The 22,281-nt window shown below is 70.2% G+C and overlaps 5 protein-coding genes and 1 long non-coding RNA gene across 7 annotated transcripts in view; 2 read left to right on the top strand and 4 right to left on the bottom strand.

Moving 5' to 3' along the window:
- LOC118155600 overlaps positions 1–17,883 on the top strand; it is a 19,580-nt gene extending 1,697 nt beyond the window's left edge. Inside the window, exons 2-3 of the long non-coding RNA XR_004745918.1 lie at positions 6,264–6,267; positions 17,689–17,883. This is a non-coding gene — a long non-coding RNA (uncharacterized LOC118155600). The remainder of the gene's footprint in view (positions 1–6,263; positions 6,268–17,688) is intronic.
- On the bottom strand, positions 373–2,276 carry TAC3 (tachykinin precursor 3). Its single transcript, XM_035308970.1, has 5 exons — positions 1,810–2,276; positions 1,011–1,131; positions 822–930; positions 709–738; positions 373–584 (listed from the first exon to the last, which is right to left on the bottom strand). The coding sequence occupies exons 1-5, from the start codon at positions 2,244–2,246 to the stop codon at positions 478–480; spliced, it is 804 nt and encodes a 267-aa protein (XP_035164861.1). The 5' UTR covers positions 2,247–2,276; the 3' UTR covers positions 373–477.
- MYO1A (myosin IA) lies at positions 4,050–11,801 on the bottom strand. Of its 2 annotated transcripts, XM_035308957.1 has the most exons (29): positions 11,773–11,801; positions 10,824–10,967; positions 10,565–10,680; positions 10,291–10,385; positions 10,092–10,196; positions 9,952–9,998; positions 9,781–9,844; positions 9,604–9,702; positions 9,415–9,518; positions 9,158–9,305; positions 8,949–9,067; positions 8,760–8,846; positions 8,608–8,673; positions 8,400–8,504; positions 8,055–8,117; positions 7,655–7,855; positions 7,219–7,445; positions 6,942–7,142; positions 6,758–6,851; positions 6,441–6,590; positions 6,171–6,239; positions 5,818–5,904; positions 5,484–5,558; positions 5,245–5,379; positions 5,053–5,159; positions 4,845–4,977; positions 4,619–4,771; positions 4,415–4,542; positions 4,050–4,263 (listed from the first exon to the last, which is right to left on the bottom strand). In XM_035308957.1, exons 2-29 carry the CDS (start codon positions 10,944–10,946, stop codon positions 4,140–4,142), a joined length of 3,225 nt encoding a protein of 1,074 aa, XP_035164848.1. In that variant the 5' UTR covers positions 10,947–10,967; positions 11,773–11,801; the 3' UTR covers positions 4,050–4,139. The 2 variants fall into 2 exon arrangements, with proteins under 2 accessions (XP_035164848.1, XP_035164849.1); XM_035308958.1 differs by lacking the exons at positions 5,818–5,904; positions 11,773–11,801 and having other exon boundaries at positions 10,824–10,986.
- NEMP1 (nuclear envelope integral membrane protein 1) lies at positions 12,264–18,771 on the bottom strand. The gene is made up of 9 exons (XM_035308966.1): positions 18,418–18,771; positions 16,895–17,016; positions 16,586–16,805; positions 16,199–16,271; positions 15,764–15,857; positions 15,436–15,550; positions 15,018–15,243; positions 14,533–14,706; positions 12,264–14,231 (listed from the first exon to the last, which is right to left on the bottom strand). The coding sequence occupies exons 1-9, from the start codon at positions 18,629–18,631 to the stop codon at positions 14,048–14,050; spliced, it is 1,422 nt and encodes a 473-aa protein (XP_035164857.1). The 5' UTR covers positions 18,632–18,771; the 3' UTR covers positions 12,264–14,047.
- Positions 17,428–22,281, bottom strand: part of STAT6 (signal transducer and activator of transcription 6) — an 18,775-nt gene continuing 13,921 nt past the window's right edge. Inside the window, exon 18 of the mRNA XM_035308964.1 lies at positions 17,428–17,484. Within this exon, the coding sequence (XP_035164855.1) occupies positions 17,443–17,484 (42 nt within the window). The 3' untranslated portion in view covers positions 17,428–17,442. The remainder of the gene's footprint in view (positions 17,485–22,281) is intronic.
- NAB2 (NGFI-A binding protein 2) overlaps positions 19,109–22,281 on the top strand; it is a 3,610-nt gene continuing 437 nt past the window's right edge. The window contains exons 1-6 of the mRNA XM_035308955.1: positions 19,109–19,295; positions 19,836–20,640; positions 20,896–21,029; positions 21,623–21,674; positions 21,969–22,101; positions 22,194–22,277. Coding sequence (XP_035164846.1) covers positions 19,843–20,640; positions 20,896–21,029; positions 21,623–21,674; positions 21,969–22,101; positions 22,194–22,277 — 1,201 coding nt within the window. The 5' untranslated portion in view covers positions 19,109–19,295; positions 19,836–19,842. The remainder of the gene's footprint in view (positions 19,296–19,835; positions 20,641–20,895; positions 21,030–21,622; positions 21,675–21,968; positions 22,102–22,193; positions 22,278–22,281) is intronic.

Here is a 22,281-nt window from a genome sequence, read left to right as displayed (position 1 = left end):
CCCCCCCCGGGGCCGCCCCGAGCCCGTCGGGTCCCGTCGAGGCGCAGCGGAGGCACAGAGAGAGCCAGGGCGAGGGGCCGCTTGTTTGGGTGCAGGTCCCCGTACAGTGCGGACGGCAGCGCGGCCCCGCTCCTGTCCCCAGCCCCGGTCCCGTCCCCGCTCCCGGTCCCGTCCCCGCTCTCGGTCCCGGTCTCGGTCCCGGCCCCGACGGGCTCCCACGACGGCTCCGCAGTCGTTGCTCGCCTCCGGGCCCTGGTGGCCCCGCAGCCGCCGCCCGCTCCGAGGCGCCAGGGCACGGCCCCCGGAGCCCCCCCGCGATGCCCGGGACGGAGCCCGGTGGGGGGGTCGTGGCTGGGGGAGCCCGGCGGGGGGGTCCTGGCGCCGCCGCCCCCCGTCCCTCCTCACGCTGCCCGGCGCTGGAACCCGGCGGCCCTGGGGGCGTCCGCGGGGGGGGGCTGGGGAGCAGGGGGGCTGCGGTCAGCCCCTCTGCTGCGGCTTCGCCGCCCCCCGGTCCTCCCCCGCCGCCCTACCGGGCTCCACCGTCCGCTTCCCCATGAGCCCCACGAAGAAGTCGTGCATGTCCCCTGCGGAGAGAGCCCGGCGTCAGCGCCCACCGGGCCCGGCCCCGCTCCGTGCCCCCGCCAGGCCCCCCCCTCGGCCGCCGCTGCGGGGCTGGCACCGTCCGGGAGCGGAGCGGAGCGGACTTACGCTTCTGGGGAGACGCCAGCGCCGGGGGACCTGGAAGAGACAAGCGGGAGGCTGAGCGCTGCCGTCGGGGCGGGGACCGGGACCGGGACCGGGACCGCCCCCCCGGCTCTCACCGGCGTCCTCCTCCCGCAGCAGCTGCAGCAGGGCGGCGAAGGCGGCTCTGGGGTCGCCGCGGGCTCTCCAGGGTAGTACCGGGGGCAGCGGCTCGGGGCCGGGGCCGCTCTGCGGGGAAGCGGAGGGGTGAGCGCAGGCGGGGGGCGCCCGGTGCCTCCCCGACGGCCGCCCCGACGGCTCGGCCCTACCTGGGAGCGGAGCGCGGGGCCCGGCGGCGGGGCGGCGGCGAAACGGGCGAGGGCGAGCGGCAGGGCCAGGGCGAGCAGGGCGAGCACCGCGCGGCTCCGCATCCTCGCCGGGGCGGGCGACCTGCGGGAGGGGTCAGCAGCGGCCGGGGTCTCCCCTCGCCCCCCGGACGGCGCGGACCGGGGCAAGGTTTTGGGAGGGGAAAGCAGCGGAACGAGAGATGGGGGCCCGGGGACAGCCGGCGTTGCTGGAGCAGTCGAGCAAACGCCCCCCAGCCCTTTCCAGCTGGGGGGGGCTGCGGCACGGTGGAGGCATGGGGAAAAACTGGGGGGGGGACGGGATGCGGTGGGGGCCTGCAGTGCAGGAGATGGACTCCAGAGGTGCCGGGGGGGGGGGGAGATGGGGGGAGAGCATGGCTGCATGGCAGAGCTGGGGGTCCCGTGCCAAGACTCGTGCCCATTGTGCCGGGTTTGTGCCGCCACACGCCAACTGGGGCGGTGGAAACACCTGGAGGACGGAGCACAGACACACAGAGATCACAAGCACCCACTCAGCCTTGCACACTCACACGCGTTCACAGACACCCACACCAACACACGCTCACCCCCAAACAGCCACAGCCCCCCAGGAAGGTCCCAGCTCCAGGCTTCCAGAGACCCCCCCAATCCTTGCCCACCTTCCTTCACCCCTCTCTCCTCCCGGCCCAGCGCTTCCTGCAGCTTCCAGCTCCCTTTCGCCTTCCCCCAGCCCACGCTAGGTGAGGAGCGGAGGCAGCGGCCTCCCCAGGAGACCCCACGGTACCTGGCACGGGGTGTGGGGACCTGCTCAGCCCTCAGCTGCAGTGCGGGCAGCGCGTCCCTTGCCTCTGGTGGCTGTGGAGTGGCGAGAGGCAGCGGCCGCAGGCTGCGCCGACAGCTCTCGGGCACGCTCAGCCTGGAGGTGAAGCACCCCAGCGCTGGCAGCCGTGCGGAGCTAAATAAGGGGCTCTGCCCGTGGCACGGCGTGGGTGGGCGAGAGGAGAGCCGCCAATGGGGGCCGCGGGGGGTGGCACCCCCACCCTGCAGCTCAACGCCCACGCAGGCACCGTGACACCCGTTACACGCGCAGTCACACCGCGGCCCAAGCGCGCCCACGTGGGCTCTCCAGCTCCCCACCACGTCGTGCCGCCTCGGGGTACGGGGCCAGCACACAGCCAGCGCCGTGCCCACGCAGCCCCCAGCCCTGGACACGTCATGCATGCGGTGGGACACGCATCCGAAGATGCCACAGCCTGTTGGCACGTGTGAGTGCACACCGTGCGAGCCAGCCCCTGTCTCCAGCGCGCTGCCACGCTGGCAGAGCCACCGGTGAACACTTTGGCTGTGCAGGCAGGCTCTGGGAGGGCTCACGGCGCAGTGGGTCGTGGCTGAGCTCCTGGGATGCACACGCAGGTGCGTGCATGCAGACCTGTGCACAAGGACACGGGCCGCACGGCAGGCACAGACGTGCACACGCACTCTCTCCCTGCGCAGCCCACCCGTGGCTCCTGTCCTGTCCTGGGGCTCTCCCCACCTGCCCGGTCCTGGTCCCGTGAGCAGCACGCCCGGCTCCGGGGGTCCCAGCAGCCCTAGATCCAGCCCCATGTGTGGCCGCCTTCCCCCAAGCCCCCCTGTGACCAGGATGATGGGGGCTTGGCCCCTTGCAGCCCCTCCAAGCATGGCCCAGCTCTGCCTCCAGGCTCGATCCTGCTCCCCCCAGCTCTGGAGGGAGCAGCCCCCCACAACCAGACCCCCCTCAACCAAACCCCCCACAGCTGAGCCAAGATGGAGAGGGTGATGGGGGGAAGCCGAGGGGATGAGAAGGACTGGAGGGAGCCCAGCTCTGGCACCCAGCACGAGCCGTGGGCTCCAGCCTGCAACAGGCGGCTGCGGCAGCCCCACGGGAAGGGAGGCGGCAGCGGGAGCACGGTGGCTCACGTGGCACCACAGCCCGGGGCAGGGCAGCATCTGCAGTGCCGGGGACGTTAATTAAATCGGAGCCTGGCCAGAGACGGCCTAATTAATTAATAACACCTACTTGTGTGGTGCCAAGCAGCAGCGAAAAGCAGCGGTGCCCTGGGCTTGTTTACGGCTCTGGCCCCTCTCCATGCACGGGGAAGGGGGGGGTCCCTTCGCTGGGAGGTGGCACAGCCCCTCTGGGGCATGGGGAGCGTGGCGAGCCCTCGGAGGCACCCCCGTGCACACACGTGCACCCTGCATGTGCACGCACTGCCCAAGTGCCCCGGCACGCGTGCCCGCACATGCAGCCCGTGCACAGCAAAGCGCATCACTCGCTCCAGGCCCACCTGGGAGCTGCTGCCGCTGCCGCCGTGACGGGGAGTTGTCAGCTCTCGAAGTTAACGCGGGTGACGTGTGGGGACAGGAAAAAAATCCCTCTCCCGGAGCTCTGACGTGTGCAGGAGAGAAAAGGCAGCGAGGGGAAGGGGGGGGCACGGAGCCGCACAGGGACCCTGCAAGTGCGGGGCTGCAGCAGGGACGTGCGGTGGCTCCTTGGTGTCCCCCTGCACTGCCCTGGCCGTGGCCTCGGTCCCCGAAGGTGGCTCCAGAGTGGGAGCAACGGGGGCTCTGCACTGACCGGGGGGGTGCAACGGGGGGTCCTGCAGGGGGGGCGGGCTGACCGCGGGGGGGGGTGGGAGATGGGGGTGGTCAGTGCAGGCAGGCAGGCGCCAGGGACCTCACGTGCCAGCTGCCTGCGGCCGGCCAGAAATTGCGCCTGCAGCCGAGCGAGCTGCTGTCCCACTTAATGGGAAAAGTGGCCGCAATTTGGGGCCTTTCCAATCACCGCCGAGCCAAGCGCTCGCCGCAATCAGGCGGCAGGAAAGGCGCTGGGCTGGGGGGGCTCCGTCCCCGGGCTGGGCTGTGCCCCCCCCCCCCAGCACCGCGCTGCCGCGTCCTGGGACTCCCATGCCTGAGTCCCCCCAGCGCTCCCGTGCCGCCAACGCGGCCACGTCCCCGCGGCACCACCCCTGTGCGGACACCCAAAGAAACATTTCATGGGTTTAATGGGGTTGCGGTAGTTGTGCTGCTGGGCCCAGCGGGGCAGGGGGGAGGTGTGTGTGTGGGGGGGTGCCTGGGGGGCGGGGGGGGGGGCTCTCAGTGGACCAGGACCTCCATCTTGTGGCTGCCCCGCTTCTTGCAGACGGGGACGTCGTCTCTGCCCTTGGCCGACTCCACCACGGTGACGGCCACGTCGCCCTTCTGGAAGCGGGTGGAGAACCTGGGGGGGTGAGGGGGGGAGGGCTCAGGGGGGCCACACCCTGCCCCACCCCTCTGCTCTTGCCCAATCAGCTGCCTCCACCTCTGCCCCACCCAGAGCCCCACCCACCCAAGCCCCGCCCCTGCCGGCCCCACCCCGGCCCCGCCCGTACTGGTCGGTGATGTGCAGGGCCAGGCCCTGGGAGGTGGTGGCCAGCAGGGTCTGGTGCAGGCGCGTGATGAGCTCGATGAGGTGGCTGCTGACCAGCAGGAGGTCGCCCTTGTTCCCCGCCGTGGAGGTCTGCGGGGCGAGGGGGGGGTCAGTGCCGCCGGGACCCCCCCCTCTGACCCCGCCCGGCCCCCCAGCGGCACCGTACCTCCTTGAGGTGCAGGGCCAGCAAGCCGTCAGAGAAGCGGGTGACGGAGACGCCGCGGATGTCGCTCAGGCTGAGCACGGTCTTGGGCTGGGCGGCCTTGGGGTCGGCCAGGACCAGGTGCTCGGTGGTCAGCAGCAGCAGGCGCGGCACCGTCTGTGGGCGGTGGCGGTGAGCGCGGCACTGCAGCTCCCCCCCCCAGCACGGCGGGGACGGGGATGGGGCTCACCTTGCCGTTGGCTCTGTTCACCTTCATCACGGTTTCAGCCATCACCAGCTTGTCCTTGGCCACGGCGTGGAGCTTCTGGTACTTGGGGTTCTGCTTCAGCCCCAGGTACTCGCCCTGGAAGGGCTGCTGCAGGCTGGGGACAGGGGCCATCAGCCGGTGCCACCCCCGCGCCCCCCTCCCCAGCCCCGAGCCCCCCGCACGGCGGCACCTCTTGCTGTAGAGCGTCTTCTTGTCCTTGAAGAGCTCGCTGGCGCAGAGCTTGGCCTGCAGCAGGGCTTTCCGCTGCGGCGTCAGCTGGTCCCGGTACTTCTTGCACTGCCAAGGGATGGGGACAATGCAGCGCCGCTGGCACGGAAGGACACGGGGACCACACGGCCCCCCCAGTCCCCGGTGCCCCCACCTTCCAGTGGTAGAAGATGTTCTTCAGCTCCTGGTTCGCGCCTGCCAGGAACTTGTAGGGCGCCGGGGGCCAGGTCCGGTCCTGCACCGACATCGGCGGGAGGTTCTTCTGCAGCCCCAGGAGGAACTTCTGCACCTGGGGGAGGGAGAACAGCGGTGGGTCAGGAGGTCCCCAGGCCCAGCTCCTCCGCTGGGGGGGGCAGGAAGGTGCCGAGCCCCCTCTCCCCCTGCCCCGCTCACCAGCCGCCGGTAGATGAAGTTGGCCAGGCGCGTGCTGGCTCCGGAGCGGAAATATCGCCGGTACATCCTGCGGACCTGTGGGGACGTGGCCGTCAGCGCGGGCACCGGGACCTCGCCACCACATCCCCCCCAACCCGCGGGTCCCTTTGGGATGAGCCTGCATCCCCCTCCCCTGCCCTCCCCCCCCATTTTGGCCCTGCTCGGACAGGACGGCCACCCCAGCCCGACAGGGTGGGCCAGGGCAGACAGACAGACAGCCCTGGGCGCAGCGGACGGACAGCAGGACAGAGCAGCTCACAGGCACGCGGCCCCGCGGCAGGGCTGGCCCCGTTACCTTGTACCCTTTCCAGTAAGCAGAAATGGTGCTGGCGGCCAGGTGGTGGTGGCGCTGGACCTTCAGCTCCCGGAGGAGCCTTCGAGACTGCAGCGGGAGAGTCAGAGCCCAAAGGAAGGAGCCCAGAGGTGGAGGGAGAAACACCAACACACATAGGGAGCGAGAGGGAGAGAAAGGCAGGAGAGGAGGAAGGAGAGATAGAGAGAGATGGGATGAGCCCGGTCCCCCAGGGCATGGCAGAGCCGTGGAGCCCCCCACGTCCCCCACCGCATGCCCCCTGCCCCTGCCCGTGCTGGGAGAGCCGCCGGCCCCGGAGCACGGCCCCAAGTGCCCGCAGAGTGCCCAGCCCTCACCTTCCAGCCCCGCGCGTATGCCTGGAGGAGCAGCACCGAACGCTTCATCTGCTGGTACCTGTTCTTTTGCTGCGGGGGGGAGTGTGGGGGCAGTGGGGTGAGCAGGGGGGCTCTCACCTGGGGACCCTCCCCCAGTGCCCAGCCTGGGCTTCGCTTTCCAGGCTGGCTCCTGGGGGTGCAGAACGCTCCCCCCCTGCCACATCACCCCTTCTTGGGAGGAAGATGGGGAGGGCGCAGTGCAGCCGGGACCCCTGCCTGCCCCCTCCTCACCGCATGGCCCCGGAACCAGGCGGAGATGATGATCTGGCTCTTGCGCATCAGCTGGTAGTGGGTCCGGCACCGCCAGCCCCGAAACATCTTCTGGATGAGGGTGGCGAGCTCACCTATGCGCTTCTGGCGCCGCTTCTCCAGGTCAAAGAGCTGCAGAGAGTGAGGGCGAGCTGCGGGGAGCCCCTGGGGGCTGCAACATCGCCCAGGAGCCCCCTCAATGCGCTCGGGGCTCACAGCAGGGTGAGGGGTCTGTGGGGCAGGTCCCCACCCTGCATCAGACCCTGCCCTGCGCTGGGTCCCCCCCTGCCTGGACTCACGGTGCGTGGCGAGCGGATGAAGATCTTGGTGTAGCCGTAAGCCAGCTCCTCGGGGGGGAACTTCAGCTCCGACAGCAGCACCTCGGTGCCCTCCCTGCACAATGGGGGCACGAGGCTGCTCAGACCCCTCCACCCCACAGCCATGGGGCTTTGGGACGCGCCCCTGGTCCGATGCCCCCCATACCTGTCGCTGCCTGCCCAGCGGGGCCAGGTCTTGGTGCCCAGCATCTTGTAGCGCTGCAGGAAGGGGCTGTAGAGCTGGCGGAAGGCGTAGCCCGCCCGCCGCACCCGCACGTTCTCCATCAGCCCCAGGTAGCGGATCTGCGCCAGCACCAGCTCCGGCGTGAAGAGCATCGCCGTTTTGGTGTCGTTGGGCTTGATGCACCTGGAGGAGGGTGGCGGTGGGCACAGGGGGGCTCCCGCCATGTGCCTGGTGCGCGGGGTCCCCCCAGGGCCGGTACCTGATGTAGTTGGGGTTCTTGGAGTACAGGTTCTTCATCAGCGTCGCCACCGAGGTCTTGAACTGGGAGCCAGCGGTGGGAGGCAGCTTGAGGGAGACTTTCTGGGGGTTGCCCTCGGGGAAGAGGGAGCGCAGCAGCGTGTGCCGGGCGGCCCACATGGCCTGCGACAGGTCGCGGAAGAGCAGGTCGTTGTTCTTCTCGATGAAGCCCGTCACGTTGTAGGTCACCTGGGTGCAGCAGCAGGGTCAGCACCTGGGGTCCTGCCACCCCTGTGGGCAGGGGAGTGCTCAAGGAGGACAGAGCGGGCAACAAAGGCACTGCAGCCCCTGCCCCAGCCCGGCCCCGCGGGCAGCTCCCGTGCAAAGCTGGGAAGAGGACCCGGGCACCCCGGCTGCACCCAGGGACAGGGCCACAGGTGCCCATGGGTGCTGCGGACCTTGCCGGCGTAGTGGTGGATGCGGAAGCAGCGCTGCGGCAGGCTGAGGTCCGTGACGTGCTTGGCGTTCTGTGTCTCCTTGCTCTCGTAGTGCTTGTGGGTGGCGAAGAGCTGGTTCAGCTTGGTGACGAAGGTGTCCTCGTTCACCACGCCGGGCCGCAGGCACTCCTCGTCCAGCATGGCCAGGATCCCGCCCTTGCTCTGCACCGCGGTGGACAGCGTCAGCCCCAGCCCGCGCTGTGCCCAGTGCCCCAAAACGCCACCAGCACAGACTGGGGGCTCCATCAAACCACCTCAGCCTGGGTCCACTCCAGGCTCAGCCCCGGCTTGTGTAAGGTACAAGGGAGGGGAGCTGGGACCCCGGCCCGGAGCCCCCGCACGCTGGGGGGAGGCAACTCACGTTCTCGATCAGGTCACAGATAATGCCGTTGTCAAAATACTCCACCGGCGTCCACTGGATGCCCTGGGAGCAGACGGGGGTCAGACACGTGGACCCCTGGACATGCAGTGCGTGGATCCCGCCCCACAGACCCCCCCCAGCTGGTGTGGGGCAGGAACCGGACGTCCAGTTGTGGGGACAGGGATCCCGAATCCCTCCCTGCCTTCCTGCTATTGAATCCTCTCCCGGCAGGGAGCGGGGCGAGGAAGGGACGTGCTGCGGAGCCGTCTATGGCACTTCCCCATCCCCGTCCCACCGAGGCTCCTCAGGGCCACAGCCAGCCCGAGTGGCATGAGCCAGGGGTACCTCTCGGACGTATTCCTCCTGCTCCTCCTTCAGGGTCATCAGGATGAAGATCTGCTGCAGCTTCTCATTGCAGTAGTTGATGATGAACTGCTCAAAGCCGTTGTCCTGCAAGAGAAGGGCCCCGAGTTACAGGTCCATGCCGGAGCCCCCAGCCCTGCCCCACGCCCCCCCAGCAGCAGGAGGGGCCCAGGTGGGTCCTGCCGCTCACCTGGAAGATCTCGAAGCCGTAGATGTCCAGGACACCCATCACCTTCCTCTGCTTGCCCGGCTTCACCTGGGAGATGGCGGGGTGCTGAGCCACGTCCCAGCCCCGGCCGGGCAGGGAAGGGGGTCTGGGGGGGGCTGGTGCCCAGCGCTCACCTGGATGCTGGTGTTGATGCGGTTCACCAGCCAGTCGAAGAGGCGGCTGTAGATGTTCTTGGCCAGCGCGTCCCGGCAGTAGTAGCCCTGGGGCGAGGGGAGCAGGGCTCGCAGCAGATCCCGGGGGGCTCCCAGGGCACGGGCCCGCAGCGGGGGGGGTGATGGGGCAGGGGGAGAGGTGCCGCTCACCTGGGAGACACTGAGGGCGGTGTGCATGGTCTCATCCCGTGCCTTCACGGTGCGGGAGCACAGCGCCTGCTCCAGCGTGCCGGGGTCCAGCTTGATCAGCTCGCAGATCTCGTGCAGCTCTGTGCGGGGCTGGGGCTGAGTGGGGGGGCCCATCCTGTCCCATCCCATCCCATCCCGTCCCGTCCTGTCCCACCCACCCCAGGCCCTACCCCGCGACTCGGCGATGCTGCAGGCTTCCATCCCGCTGGCCTGGTAGCAGCTGCTCAGCTTCACGTTGCCCAGCTTGAGCACCACGGCCGTCACCTCCAGCAGTGCCGTCACCTCGGCCGGCGAGAAGCCGATGACCGCCATGGCATCCTGGGCATGGGCACGGGCAGCTCAGGGGATGGGGATGGCCCCAGGGCATTTGGGGGGGTGGGAGGGGGGGTGTCACGGTTTCCTGGCCCCCACACTCCCCTGACGGTACCTGCATAGCTCGGAAGTTGGCTGCGTCATCCATGCCAGGCAGGCTGGAGCTCTCCCGGTTCAGGTAGCCGTAGTGCTGGGAGCCCTGGCGGAGCTTCAGCTGCTCTGGGGAGGGCAGAGGGGGCTCAGCCACGGACCCCCCAAGCCCGTGACCCTCCCCAAGCCCCCCGTGCTGGGGGCCCAGACCTACGGAGCAGCTGTGCCGAGCCACCGGCCAGGAGCTGGTAGAAGATGTGGAAGTTCCTCTCGCCCTTGGTGTGCCGGACGATGCGGGATTTCTCCAGCAGGTCTGCGGGGAGGGGTGAGCATCACCGTGGTACAGGGCCGGAACCCCGGGGGGGGGGGGGGGCAGTCAGTCAATACTCACAGTTGCTGATGACCCCTCCCAGGGGCTCGCCCTTGAAGTCGAACTCCACGTCCATGTACTTGCCCTGAGGGATGGGGCTGGGATGAGGGCCGGGGGGATCCCTCAGGGAGCGGCAGCCCTAATCCCGTGCCCCCAGCCCCGCTCCCCGCCACCCTCTGCCAGGTCACTCACGAAGCGCGAGGAGTTGTCGTTGCGGATGGTTTTGGCATTTCCGAAGGCTGCGGAAGGAGGACGGGGTAATGCAGCAGCGGTCGGGGGGGCGGGGAGGCTGAGCCGAGCCCCAGGATGGGTGCAGGGTGCAAGGCGCTTACCCTCCAGCACGGGGTTGGACTGCAGGAGCTGCTCCTTCACCTTGTCCACCTCCTCCCCTTTGCTGCACACGGCCGCCACGTAGGACATCACCAGCTTGCTGGCCTCTGAGGGCGAGGGGCCGTTGGCACCAGGGCCGTGCTCGCCTGTCCCGCCACCCCGTCGCAGCCCCACGAGCCCCGCTGGGGGCCCAGCCTCTACCTGTCTTGCCGGCCCCGCTTTCACCGGTGATGAGGATACACTGGTCCCGGTCCCGGTCCCGCAGGGAGCGGTAGGCATCGTCCGCGATGGCGTAGCTGGGGGCGAGCAGGGGTCAGAAGGGGGCTGGAGGGGACCCAGGGGTGTTCAGGGGGCACTGAGAGCCCCGGCTGTGGCTGTGGGGCTGCCCCAAGTCGACTCCCCCAGCCCCCAAAGCCTTGGGACCCCCGTGCGGGCGAAGCCCTTAGCGGGACCGAGGAGGGTGCCTGGTGCTCACATGTGGGGCTTCACGGCGAAGAAGTTGCAGTTGTGGTACTCCTGCACCTTCTCGGGGGTGTAGATGGGCAGGGGCCGGTAGGGGTTCACCGAGATCACCACATCCCCGATGTACGTCTGCGGGCGAGCAGGACGACGTGTGTGCACGCACGGCCAGGAGGACCCTGCCGGGATCCCGGAGCTCCCCTCCCACCCCAGCGCAGCCCCGCGCAGCCCCCCAGCCCCCAGCCCAGCCCCCGTGTCCCCGTCCCCATGCCCACGTAGATGTCTCTGCGGCGGAAGCGCTCCTGCAGGGTGCGGAGCAGCGACTCCTCGGTGAGCGGGTCCAGCAGCACCAGGTCCCCGACAGCCTCAGCGTCCAGCAGCGTGTCGGCAGCTTCCATGGCCGGGCAGCTCCGGGGTACCTGGGGCAGAGCAGGTGGGGGCTGCGGAGCCTTCCCAAAAGGCCTCCGGATCTCAGCAGCCCCAGCACCAGGTGCTCCTTTGTGGGGTCGGGGGGGGTCTGGGGGGGTGTCGCAGGACTCCTGGCTCCTGCCCACTGGTGCGAGGGAAGCGAGGAGCCCGGCCAGGAAGCCGGGACACCTGGGTCCTATTCTTGTGGCAGGGATGAATTCAGCCTCCGCTTCCTCCCTCCTTCCTGGCAGGGGGGAGCCGGGGCCGGGCAGGGGCCGGGCTGGGGGCTGGGGCCGCTCCGCACCCCGGGGCTGTTCCGACCCTGCTCCACCCAGCCCCAGGCTCCGCACCCCGGCGACCTTCAGCCCCGCTTTACCTTTCCCTTTCCAGGGCTGTAAACCCAGCCCCGCTGCCGGGGCCCGGGGAAAGTTCACCGGCGGCGAGGTGGGGAAGAGGCGAAGGGGGCGATGGAAACCCCCCCGCCGGGAGCAGCCTCCCGGGAGGACGGGAGCGGCCGGGATGAGGCTCCGCAGCCTCCCCCCGGACTGGGCGCCGGGCACGGACCCCCCCCAGCGCTGCTGGCTGCGGGGCTCCCGGGGCCAGAACCGGGCTTGTGGGGGGGATTCGGACCAGAGCCCCCCCTCCCCCCCAGACCCCCTCCCGCAACCCTGGGGCAGCCCCGCGGTGCCGGTTCCCGGGGTTCCACCGGCGCCGGGGGTCCCTGGAGACATGAAACCCCCCGAGATGTGTGGCTGGGGGCTGGGGTGCTGCCCCCCAACCCCATCTCCAGGGGATGCAAAGGGGCCGGCGACTCACCTCCCGCTGGCAGGACACCGGCTGCTGGAGCTGCCGAGCCGGGGCTGCTCCAGATCCCGGTGCTGGGGCTTGGCCCCGGCCGGCCCACGGGAGGGCGGGGGCCCAGGGCCCTCCCCCCGGGCACGGAGTCCGGCCAAGGGCAGGGAAACCGAGGCACGCAGCACCCCAAAGCTGCCGGGCCCCCCTCGCAGGGTCCCAGCCCGCTGCTGCGCTCCCCCACACACCCCCACCGCAGGAACAGGGAGAGAGATTTAATATTGTGGTCAGGCAAACAAAGGGAGCTTCCTCCCGGGGCTCCGGGAAACCGGGGCAAGGTACGGAGCTGGCAGGAACCCGCGGGGAAAGCACCTGAAAGGAGCCGGCAGCAGAGGGGTGCTGCCTCCGGTCCTCACTCCTCCAGGCACTGGGTGATGTCCTGGGCCAAGCCAGCTCCCATGGGCGGAGGGGCCGGGGCAGAGGAGGGGTGCTGGGAGGGAAATAAAGGAGGCTCGTTATCTAGAAAACATACCTTTATTAAAAAATATACTTGGTCATCAACCTGCATTAAGCACACCAAGGGGACAGAGGGAGGCATCAGCAGAGGCTGCTCACACGGGGGTAAAGCTCAGTGCTGGAGCAGAGTGAACCTAGGCCAGAACTAAATCAGCATAAACAGGGCCAGCAGCACAGCGGGGTAGGGGAGCAGCCCAGGGCAGCAAGGCTACGGGAGGGCGGTTTTATTGCAAAGAAGTTGTGGCATAAAAACCACTCGGCCACCGGGGCTCTTTTAGGATCAGTAGCTGCTACTGCGTTATTGATGACTTAACTTCAGCTTCCCCTTAGGACAGGCTCCCTTACACCATTCGCTCTCCAGCAGCGCTTTTTCACTATTCGTTGGTCAACAGCTTTGCCCTGGCAACAGCAAACACCCAGCAACTTCCAGGTCTTAAGGGCAAGGCATCTCTTCGATCACCCTCCTTTGTTCCTTCTCAACGCTTCACATTCCTCCTGGCCTCATCGTTGAGTCCGATGTTATCGCCAGCCCCGGGGCCTGCTGACCCCCATGGCTGCACTCCCACAAGAAGTTGCACAGATTTGGGCATCCCCCCCAGATCTCTGCTTCATCCAGGCTTCGCCAGCCCTCCTGCCCCGCGCTGGCCCCGAGAGGAGCGTGGTGGGGACGGGGCTGAAAGCAGCAGCGCAACAGCTCCCGCAGCCCCCGGCACAGGCACTTTGTGGGTGCGCTCCCAGGTGCTGCTGCGGGAGCACGCCGGTGCCCGGTGCGGGCTGGCACCAGGAGGAAAGGGCATGGAAGCACGAGCACGCCGCTGGGCAGGGCACAGGAGGCACGTCCGCGCTGGGAGAAGGGGAGGCTGAGCCAGCACCCTGAGGGGCGCTGGGGACGATCCGCGGGGCACTGGGCCTCACACCCAGCTCTGCGACACACACGTGGAGCCCCCTGCCCACGGAGCTGGGGCTCTACCTGGGAAGTGCCGGGGAGTTTTTGGTAGCTGCAGGGGATTCCGCCAAGTTAGAGGCGCGGCCTGAGCAGCTGCAGCCCTTGGGCACGTTTGGTAAGCACGAGGAGGAGCAGCTGCCCCCGGGTGTGCTCGCCCCACACCGCTGCCTCGCAGCAGGCAGGTGCTGAGCACGCAGGTACCGGCAGGATGGGTCCAAAGGTCCTTTATGAACATGTCTCCTGCAGGCATCTGCACGCGAGGTGGACCTTTTGCTCCATCCCCGCCCTGAAAGGTGGAGACGCCCTGGCAGAGCACGGTGGGGGGAAGAGGGGCTCCCCCCTGCCAGCCGCAGCACGGAGGCGCGGGGCTCAGTGCGCACAGGAGGCAGCTCAGCACCAAGGCCTGGGAAGGAGGTCCCTGCCCCTCCGAGGTGTGCAGCAGGAGGCACCCAAGCACACACCACAAGAGCCAGGGCGGCTCCAGTCCAGCTCCGCTCCAGACCAGTGTCCTACACTGCAGCAGCAGCACGGACCCCATGGTCAGGGACCAGCCCCCTGCAACCCTCTGCCGAGAGCTGCGATGACAAGAGCTCCGGTGCCTCAGCCTGGCTGGAACTGCGTGGGGAAAACGAGGGTGCCAGCTCCCCGTATCCTCCTACCAGCCTGGCTCTGCTGCAGGGCTCACAGGAGCCCCGCCTGGGGTGGGATCGGAGGTGCTGGGCACAGACAACACCCGCTGTCGCCTGTAAACACGGCTTTGGGCACTGCAGGCGTCAGGGGAGCAGGGTGACTCCAGCAGTTCTGCCCCTCGCCCTCCTGGGTCCGGGACAGCTGACCTCAATCAGCATCCAGGTGGTTGTAGGACACGGAGCAACTCCCGTGGTCTGTGTCGAAGGAGTCATCTTCCTCCTCCTCAAAGAGCTGCTCCTCAAATAAGCTGCCACCCAGGCCATACTCCTGCTCATGGAAAGAAATCTCTCTGGAGGTGAGGTGAGAGGCGCCGCCCACGAAGTCAGCAAACCTGGGAAGAAGCCACCAAGACGCAGCTGTGCCATCGCGCCCGAGTGGCCCGCGAGGCCCTGGCGTGCAGGGAGCTGGGGGTGAGGAGTTTGAGTGCTCTGGGACACCACGCCCTGGGCAGAGCCACAGCACAGAGGCCGGGCCAGGGCTGGAGCCGCACGCCCTGCTTCCACACAGCACCCTGCTTCCACGCAGCGGGGATCTTCTGCGCCTCTGAAGCCAAAGGTGGCAGCACAGAGCGACTCAGGGCTCCCAGAAGCACCCAGATGAGGTCTCCTGACCACACCGCCATGGGACGTTACCTCTTGGGAGACTGGATGCGGGAGACTGCGGTCCAGGCGGAGAAATCCGGGCTTCTGCAGTAGCTGCGGAGCTCCTCAAGGGCCTTGCGTGTCTCCACCTCGCCCTGGATGCGGTACTCCTCCTCGGTCAGCAGGCGGGGGGGGCTCGGCCCCAGCCGGGCGCTCTGCGCTCTCCTGCCAGCAGCACAGCACCGGTTACAGCCCGCCCAGCCCCAACAGGGCGCCCAGCACAGGTCCAGGACCCTGGGGGCTGGGCCAAGAGCCGGCGGCGGGCCGGAGCAGAGCTCGTGGCTCCTCACCCCCAAGAGAGGCTCCCACACGTGAGGAGCGCGGCGCTGCCCCACACCAACCCGGGGAGGAGAGGCACAGCCCCGCAGCGTGCCTGCCCCGGCCCCAACCGCCACCAAGAACGCCCCAGTTCCGCAGCACGGGCTGCACCCAGCAGCTCACCCAGCCCAAGGAAGGGCCGGGGTGCAAGCGCTCACCTGTAGGCAGCGTAGGCCCACTGCAGGGGGTGGTCCAGGTGCTTGGTGCAGATGGCCACGAGCACCAAGGCCAAGGCCACGGGGCGGATCTGGATGCCCGAGTACATCAGCAGCAGGCCCAGGAGCTGCAGGGTCCAGGAGAGCAGGTTGATGCTGCGCTCGTTCTCCAGCGGGCCGTACCGGTAGCACACACCGAAGCTCACCAAGCCCACGAGCAGCATGTAACCTGCAGGGGGGGCAGAGGGAGCGGGAGCTGGGGCGCTGCCCCCGCGCTGGGATTTGCCTCTCAGGAGCACAAGCACAACGTCTGCAGCCACAAGGGGGGCAGGAAGCCCCAGCGCTCCCCAGCAGCAAGCCGAGGCTCTGGTAGGAGCCGCAGGAACTGGAGAGCTGGCAGGTCTGAGGGGCCCACGCTTACTTAGCAGGTACTGCCAGTAGGACTTGCAGATCTCCCGTAGGTTCTTGAAGATGAGCTGAAGCAGGTAGAGGGAAAAGGACCAGCCTCCTACCAGAAGGAAGTAAACAGGACTTTTCTAGGAAAAGAGACGGGATAATCAGGAGGAGCTGCTGGCAGAGGGCACCCATGCCTGCCGCCCCCTGCCCACCGAGCCTTGCTCCAGGCAAAGCCGGACCCACAGCCCGACACCCCGAGGCCGCAAAGCCCCGCGCGGCTCCCAGAACGGGCGTGCAGGTGTAGAAAGGGCTGCTGCGAGCATCCTCCCCCCCAGCCAGCCTCACGCTCTCACCTTGGGCATGGCCTTGGACATGACGTAGAAGACGATGAGCAGCGAGGCCAGCAAGCCAACGCTTATCCCGGCCGAGTAGTAGAAGAGCTGGCTCCTGCGGGGATTGCACGTGCACAAAGTGTTTTACAGCTGGTGGGACGCCCCTGCGCAAACACCCGCTAGGAGCGACCCCCGGGAGCCTGCAGGCTGCGAGGCCAGCCGGGCACTGCACACCCCGGCACCTGGTGCCAAGAGAAAGGCACCGCACGTCCTGGGAACGGGGTGGGGGGAATGGCACAGAGCCCCACAGAGCCCCTGGAGCAAGCCTGGCGTCCCCTGGGCAGGTGGAGGGAGGCAGACGAGGATCCTCTGCCTTCCGCAGCACGCAGACAGGAGCTGCTCTGCGAATCCAGCACGTCTCAGCCCCCACCTTGCGGAGGAGAGGAAGGGACTCACCTGCTCAGCACGTCCCCGCAGAAGAACAACAACAGGCCCAGGAAGAAAACCAGGAACAGTTTAGGGTCAAACCCTGGGAAGAGAAGAAGTCCAGGTTGGGTGAAATCCTGGCAGGGCGCCCTCGGCGCAAGCTCCATCCCAACACGCTGACAAGGAGTGGGGAGAGGTGGTGCCCGAGGCAAGCCTCCGACAAGCGCCCTGTGTCTGTGACTCTGTGCCCCCCGTTCTGCACCCCGGGGGACCAAGGCGGGCCTCCTCTGCAGCCCCGCTTCCCTTTGCCACAGGGACCGGCCCCACTGGTCCTCACACCAGGACCGTGCCTGGTCCTCGCTGCCCCTTGGTGGTGCTGGCGCTCAGCCCCACTGCCCTGCGGCAGAGCAGACGTACGCCGGGACAGCACGACGCAGTACGCGGTGCCGGCCTCCAGCACCTCGACCTTCAGGCAGGTTTTGTTGCCGTAGAGATCCACATCGATGCTGGTGTTGTTCAGCTTCTCCTTCAGGAAGGAGGAGAGGAAATTCCACACCCTGGACTCCTCCAGCTCCCTCAGCTCCTCCTCGCTCTCCACCTGGGTGACTCGGATGCCCTGGCTGCTGTTGACACGGATCTGCACACAGGGGGGAAGCGCATGGGGGCACTGCTGGGGCCGGGCCAGGCGCTGCGGGGCCGGGGCGAGGACCTGCCTCACCCCCTCACCTGCACCCTGGTCCAGATGTCGTGCCACTGCGGGGCGTGCGTGTTGGTGTGGCAGAAGCGGTGAGACGCAGACCGATAGCAGGCATGGGCCTCGCGCAGCTCGATCACGGCCTCCCCCGTGCCTTCAGGACGAGGGGCAGAGCAAAGAGCGCTCAGCAACACGGACCAAGCAGCATCGGCCCCTGCCCGCATTGCCCACCAGAGCACAGGGTGCGCATCCCCCCAAGGGGAACCGCCAGAGACCCCCCCAAGACCCCCCAGAGCTCCTGAGAGCCACCTGGAGACCCCCCCCAGGCCCCCGGGGAACTCCCCGGACCCGGGGCAACCGCCCCCAGACCTCCCCCAGACCTGCGGGCCCCACCCTCGGACCCCTCAAGACCCCCGGACCCCTCAAGACCCCCGGGGACTCCCCCAGTACCCCCTGACCCCCCCCGGGGCCCCCCTCCCCACGCACCCGCCGCCCCCAGCGGCAGCAGTAGCAGCAGAGCCGCCAGGAGCCGCCGCCGGGCCCAGGCCGCGTTCGTCCGTCCCGCCATGGCCGGGCCGCGTCACCTCCTTCCGCTTCCGCCGCTACGTCCCGCCTCCCTGGCCTCACGGCAGAGCTGACTGACAGCTGCCCGGGCCTATAGAAAGGCCGCTGCGGCCTGGCCCGCGCCTCTGTCTCCCGCGGGGTGACTGACGGGGCTCTCGGCCTATCAGCGCAGCCTGAATGGACGCGCCTTAGCCCCGCCTTAGCCCCGCCTTCCCGTTGCTAAGGCCACCAGCACAGGCGCGGTTCAGCGCGAACGGCCCAGCGGGGCCCCGCCTAACAGCGAGTACCGCCTTAGCAACGGCCCTGACAGACACTCGCTCCAGCCAATCAGCGCGCAGCCCGGATCCGCCGCGCGCTCCCGCCCCTCTCCTTTGATTGACAAGCGGCTCCGCCTATCAGAGGGCGGTGCCGCGTAGCCTCGGGCGGGGGTCCCGGTGCTTTCCCCCCCGCCTCCCCCCCCCCGCCCCATCACCCCCCGACACCCCCCCGTGCCCCCCCCTCCCCCGGGCCCGGTCCCCACCGGCCCCCGGGTGTCCCCCCCCCGCTGGGGGCCCCCCCGGGGGGCCGTGGGCGGCGGAGCCGGGAAGCGGCGGGGCCGTGGGCGGAGGATGTGCGTCAGCCGGGGGCAGCGGCGGGCCTGGGAACGGCCCCCCCGCACCGGACGCCCGGGCCCGGGGGCGGGGGAGCTTGGGGGTGGGCGAGGGTCCGGAGCGGGACCCCCCCGGGAGGGGCGCTGAGCCCCCCGCCGCCTCCCCGCCGGTCCAGGCCCCCTCCGGGGCAGGAGGCAGCGGGGGCGGCTGGCGCCAGCCACGCTGTAAATAAATAGTGCCGACAAGGGGGGGGGGCAGGACTCTCCCTCGGGGTGCAGGCGGCGGGGGGGCTGCAGGATTTATCCCCCAGTCCCCCCAAACACTCTCCCTCCGCTCCCCACCTCCCCCCCCGGGACCCGCAGCCGCGGCTGACCCGCGGGGGTGTTCACCCTGGAGCCTACCGACGGCACCGGGCGCCTCCCGCTGCACCGGCGCCGGGTCCGCCGCGGTGGGGGTGGGTGCGGGGCTGCCGGGCCGGGGCAGCAGCGCCCCGGGGCATCCTCGGGGCGCACCCGGTTGCCGCAGGAACCGGAGATGCTGCGAGCGTAGCCGCCCCTCGCTGCCGGCCCTGCGGGACCTCCGGGGGGGAGCTGAAGGTGGGCCCCCCCCCGGCATCCTCCGGGCACAGCGGGGGTCCCCCGGGCGCGGCAGGCTCCGGGTGCGGGGTGCGCCCCGCGAGCACCGGCCGCCCCGAGCAGCGCCCGCCCGGGACACCGGCCCCGGTTCCCCGCCGCCCCCGGTTCTCCGCGGCCCGGGCGAGGAGCTACCGGGGGTCCCAGCGCTGCTCTCCGTGGGGTGCAGGACCCCGGGTCCAGCCGTGCGCCCTGTGCGCAGCCGGTCCCCCCGGTGCCACCGTGCGCCCTGGGCGCAGCCGGTCCCCTCGGTCCCCCCGGTCCCTGGGGGGTGCGGGTGCCGGTTCCGCGGCTCCCTCCCGCGGCCCCCCCGCCGCTGCCGCCCTCGCAGCGCTCAGCGGGGGCGGCAGCCGCGGGATCCGCCCCCGGGGCCTCCCACGCCGCGGCGCAGCCGGGGCCGCTGCTATTTCACGGTACCGCCCGTGTGGGCGGCGCGCAGAAGCGGCGCGGCGCGGCGGAGTGAGCGCGCACGGCCCGGCCGCGGGACCCCCGAGCCCCCCCCGCCCCGGGTCCCCGAGCTCCCGGCACCCCCGGTATCCCCGGCCCGCAGCAGAGCGCGGCCACCGGAGGCCCCGCGCCCTCGCCCATGCCCCGCGGTTCTCCCCGGGACGCACGGGCGTAGCGGCTGGAGCCGGTTCCAGCCCGCGGTGAGCGAACGGGGGGCGGCGGGAGAAGGGGTGGGCAAAAGGGGGGGGGGGGCTTGGGGCACCGGGAGGGTCGGAGCGAGCCGGGAGGGGGGTTGGGGAGCGGTAGAGGAGGGAGGGGACGCTGGGGTCTGGGGATGGGGAGGGCTGGGACAGCCCCGGGTACATGCCCTGCCCCACGCGGGTGTCCTGGGGGGGGGATGCTGGCGGCAGGAGGGGGGGTCTGTGGCGTGCTGGGCACGGCCCCGGGAGGGGAAATGGGGGTGGGGGGGGTGCCCCCGGGCCTGGCCCCTGCCCCACTCGTGTCTGCATCGTGTCTGGGGAGCTGTGGCCACGGGGTCTGACCTGGCCCGAGGGGTGGGGGGGGGGGCTGGTGGGATCTGTGGAGTGCCCCACGGCGCCCCCTCCCTGCGGGGTGTGCCCCCAGCCCGGGGACCCCCAGGCCAAGGGGTGTGGGGTGCGCTTCTGCTGCAAGCTTGACCTGGGGGCGGTGGGTGTCCGTCTGTCCCTGCTGGCCCCGGCGTGACGCTGTCCGTCCCGCAGGCTCGCCATGGCCGTGCCCCGCACACTGGGGGAGCTGCAGCTGTACCGGGTGCTGCAACGCGCCAACCTGCTGGGCTACTACGAGACCTTCATCCAGCAAGGGGGGGACGACGTGCAGCAGCTCTGCGAGGCGGGCGAGGAGGAGTTCCTGGAGATCATGGCGCTGGTGGGCATGGCCACCAAGCCCCTGCACGTCCGCCGCCTCCAGAAGGCCCTGCGCGAGTGGGCCTCCAACCCGGGGCTCTTCAGCCAGCCGGTCTCGGCCGTGCCCGTCAGCAGCATCCCCCTCTTCAAGCTCTCCGAGGCCGGCGGGCGCAAGTCGCTCAGCAACGGGCACGCCAGCCCCAGTGAGGCCACGGGCAAGGGGGGCAGCAGCACAGGGACGCCCCCGGCCCGCAGCCCCACGGAGCCAGGGGAGAAGCTGTCGCCCTCGGCGGCCCCGCCGTGGCCGGGGAGGAGCACCCCGGAGTCAGAGGGTGGCGGGGATGAAGAGCCGGGGGGGCCCCCCTTCTCCCCGGGCGGGAGCAGCGGCGAGCAGTCGGTGGGCGCCGAGGCGTTGGAGCCGGAGCTGGTGCAGACGGTGGCGGAGAGCGTGGAGCGGCTCCTGCAGAGCTGCCCCCGGGGCGGCGACGCCGAGCTGCGGGCGCTCATGAAGCTCAACAAGAAGCTGGCCAAAGCCGTGGGGCACATCTTCCAGCTGGAGGATGGCGACCGGCACAAGGAGGAGGAGATCCGTCGGCACAGTGCGATCTATGGTCGCGGCGAGGCCCGGCGCCGTGAGGGCAAGCAGCTCACCCTTCATGAGGTGAGGGTCCAGGCTCAAATGCACTGGGGGAACCCCAGCCCCGGTGTAAGGGGAGGGGGCTGGGGTGGCTCTGGGGCTGGCTGTGTCCCAGGTAGGAGGCTGGGGTGGGGGCTCCACCACGCAGGGGTGCAGGAAGCCGAGGTCCACTCCTGTCCAGGTGGTCTCTGCCTGCCCGGAGCCTTTGGTGCCCTTTGCTGAGGGTCTTGCTGGCGCCGCCGGCTCCATTCCTGCTGACGCCCAGGCCTCTGTCCCCAGCTGATCATCAACGAGGCGGCCGCCCAGTTCTGCCTGCGGGACAACTCGCTGCTGCTGCGGCGCGTCGAGCTCTTCTCGCTCTCGCGGCAGGTTGCGCGGGAGAGCACCTACCTGTCCTCGCTCAAGGTGGCCAGGTGAGCCCGGTGTCCTCAGGGGAGCGTGGGGGGGCAGCTGTCACCCCCCTGCCCACACATGGGGTTTCCTCCCGAGCCCCCGACTGCCCTCGTGGGAGCTGCACCGTGACCGGTGCTTCCGGACGGGGGTGGGAGCCTGCAGCCCCCGCAGCCACGTGGCCCCGAGTTCCCCTTTCCTTGCTCAGGCTGTTTCTGCCTGACCTCGGAGGTGCTGGGGGTGGAGGGGGCGGCCCGGATGCACAGCACCTGGGGTGGGGAGGATACAGCTGGGGGCCAAGGGGGGAGCGCCTCATCCTTTGCACCCTTCCCCCGAGGCCCCTGCCGGTGCCGTGCTGGCTGCTGCGGCCACGCTGCCGCTTTCCCTTTGCTCTCGGGTCACTCCTTGCTTTCCCCCCCCTCGGCTCCATCTGCGCCGAGGCCCCGCTCTGCGCCGTCCCACGGCACCGCCCTGCCCGGGCGGCCTCCTACGCCCGCCGTCACGGCTGGTGCTGCCCGCAGCGCGTGGCAGGGGGCCGGGCGGGCATGCATGGCGCGGGGCCCCTGCGCGGCCGCCCCCGCGCCTGACGCAGCCCTTTCTCCTCCCTCCCGCGCAGGACGCAGCCCGAGGAGAGCGGAGCCACCGTGGCCAAGCGGCTCAAGCAGGAGGTGGGTGCGTGCCCGGGGTGTACGCCCCCGTGCATGGGGTGGGGTGCAGGCACCGGGGAGGGGGGGGTTGCACGCGCGTGCACGGGGGTGTGCGTGCTTGTGCATGCGTGCGCACCTGCGAGCGTGGGCAGCTGATCGCCCACGCGTGGGTGTGACCATGCAGAGTGCTCAGGGCTGCCGGCGCCGGCTCGGGCGGGTGCTGCGGGGCGAGGGCTGGTTGTGCTGTGGACCCCCCCCCCCAGAGGGACAGGGCCCAGCTGCGGTGCCCCGCACTCAGCTGCACGTTCCCGGCAGGTGGGCGAGCAGAGCCGCCCTGAGCCCCTGCAGCTGCCAGTGGGGCCGGAGCCCCACGCGGCCCCGTACCGTGCCAGCCTGGAGGAGGATGCGGCCAGCCTCTCTGGGGAGAGCCTCGACAGCCACTTGCAGGGTGAGTGGGGGCTCCAACTGGCGCAGCCGGGGGGCAGGTGGTGGCCGGAACCCCGCAGCCCCCAGCGCTGACCCTCGCCCCTCTCTTCGCAGCAGCGGGGGCCTGTCCCCGGCTGACGCCACCGCCCGGCGTGGCCCCTGACGTGCCCCTCGGCCTCCCCCCGCACGGGCTCTGGAGCCG

This window comes from Oxyura jamaicensis, chromosome 33 (genome assembly GCF_011077185.1).
Source record: "Oxyura jamaicensis isolate SHBP4307 breed ruddy duck chromosome 33, BPBGC_Ojam_1.0, whole genome shotgun sequence".
NCBI classification, from domain to species: Eukaryota; Metazoa; Chordata; class Aves; order Anseriformes; family Anatidae; genus Oxyura; species Oxyura jamaicensis.
Note: the sequence above shows the minus strand (reverse complement) of the source record. Positions and strands in the feature narration are given on the sequence as shown.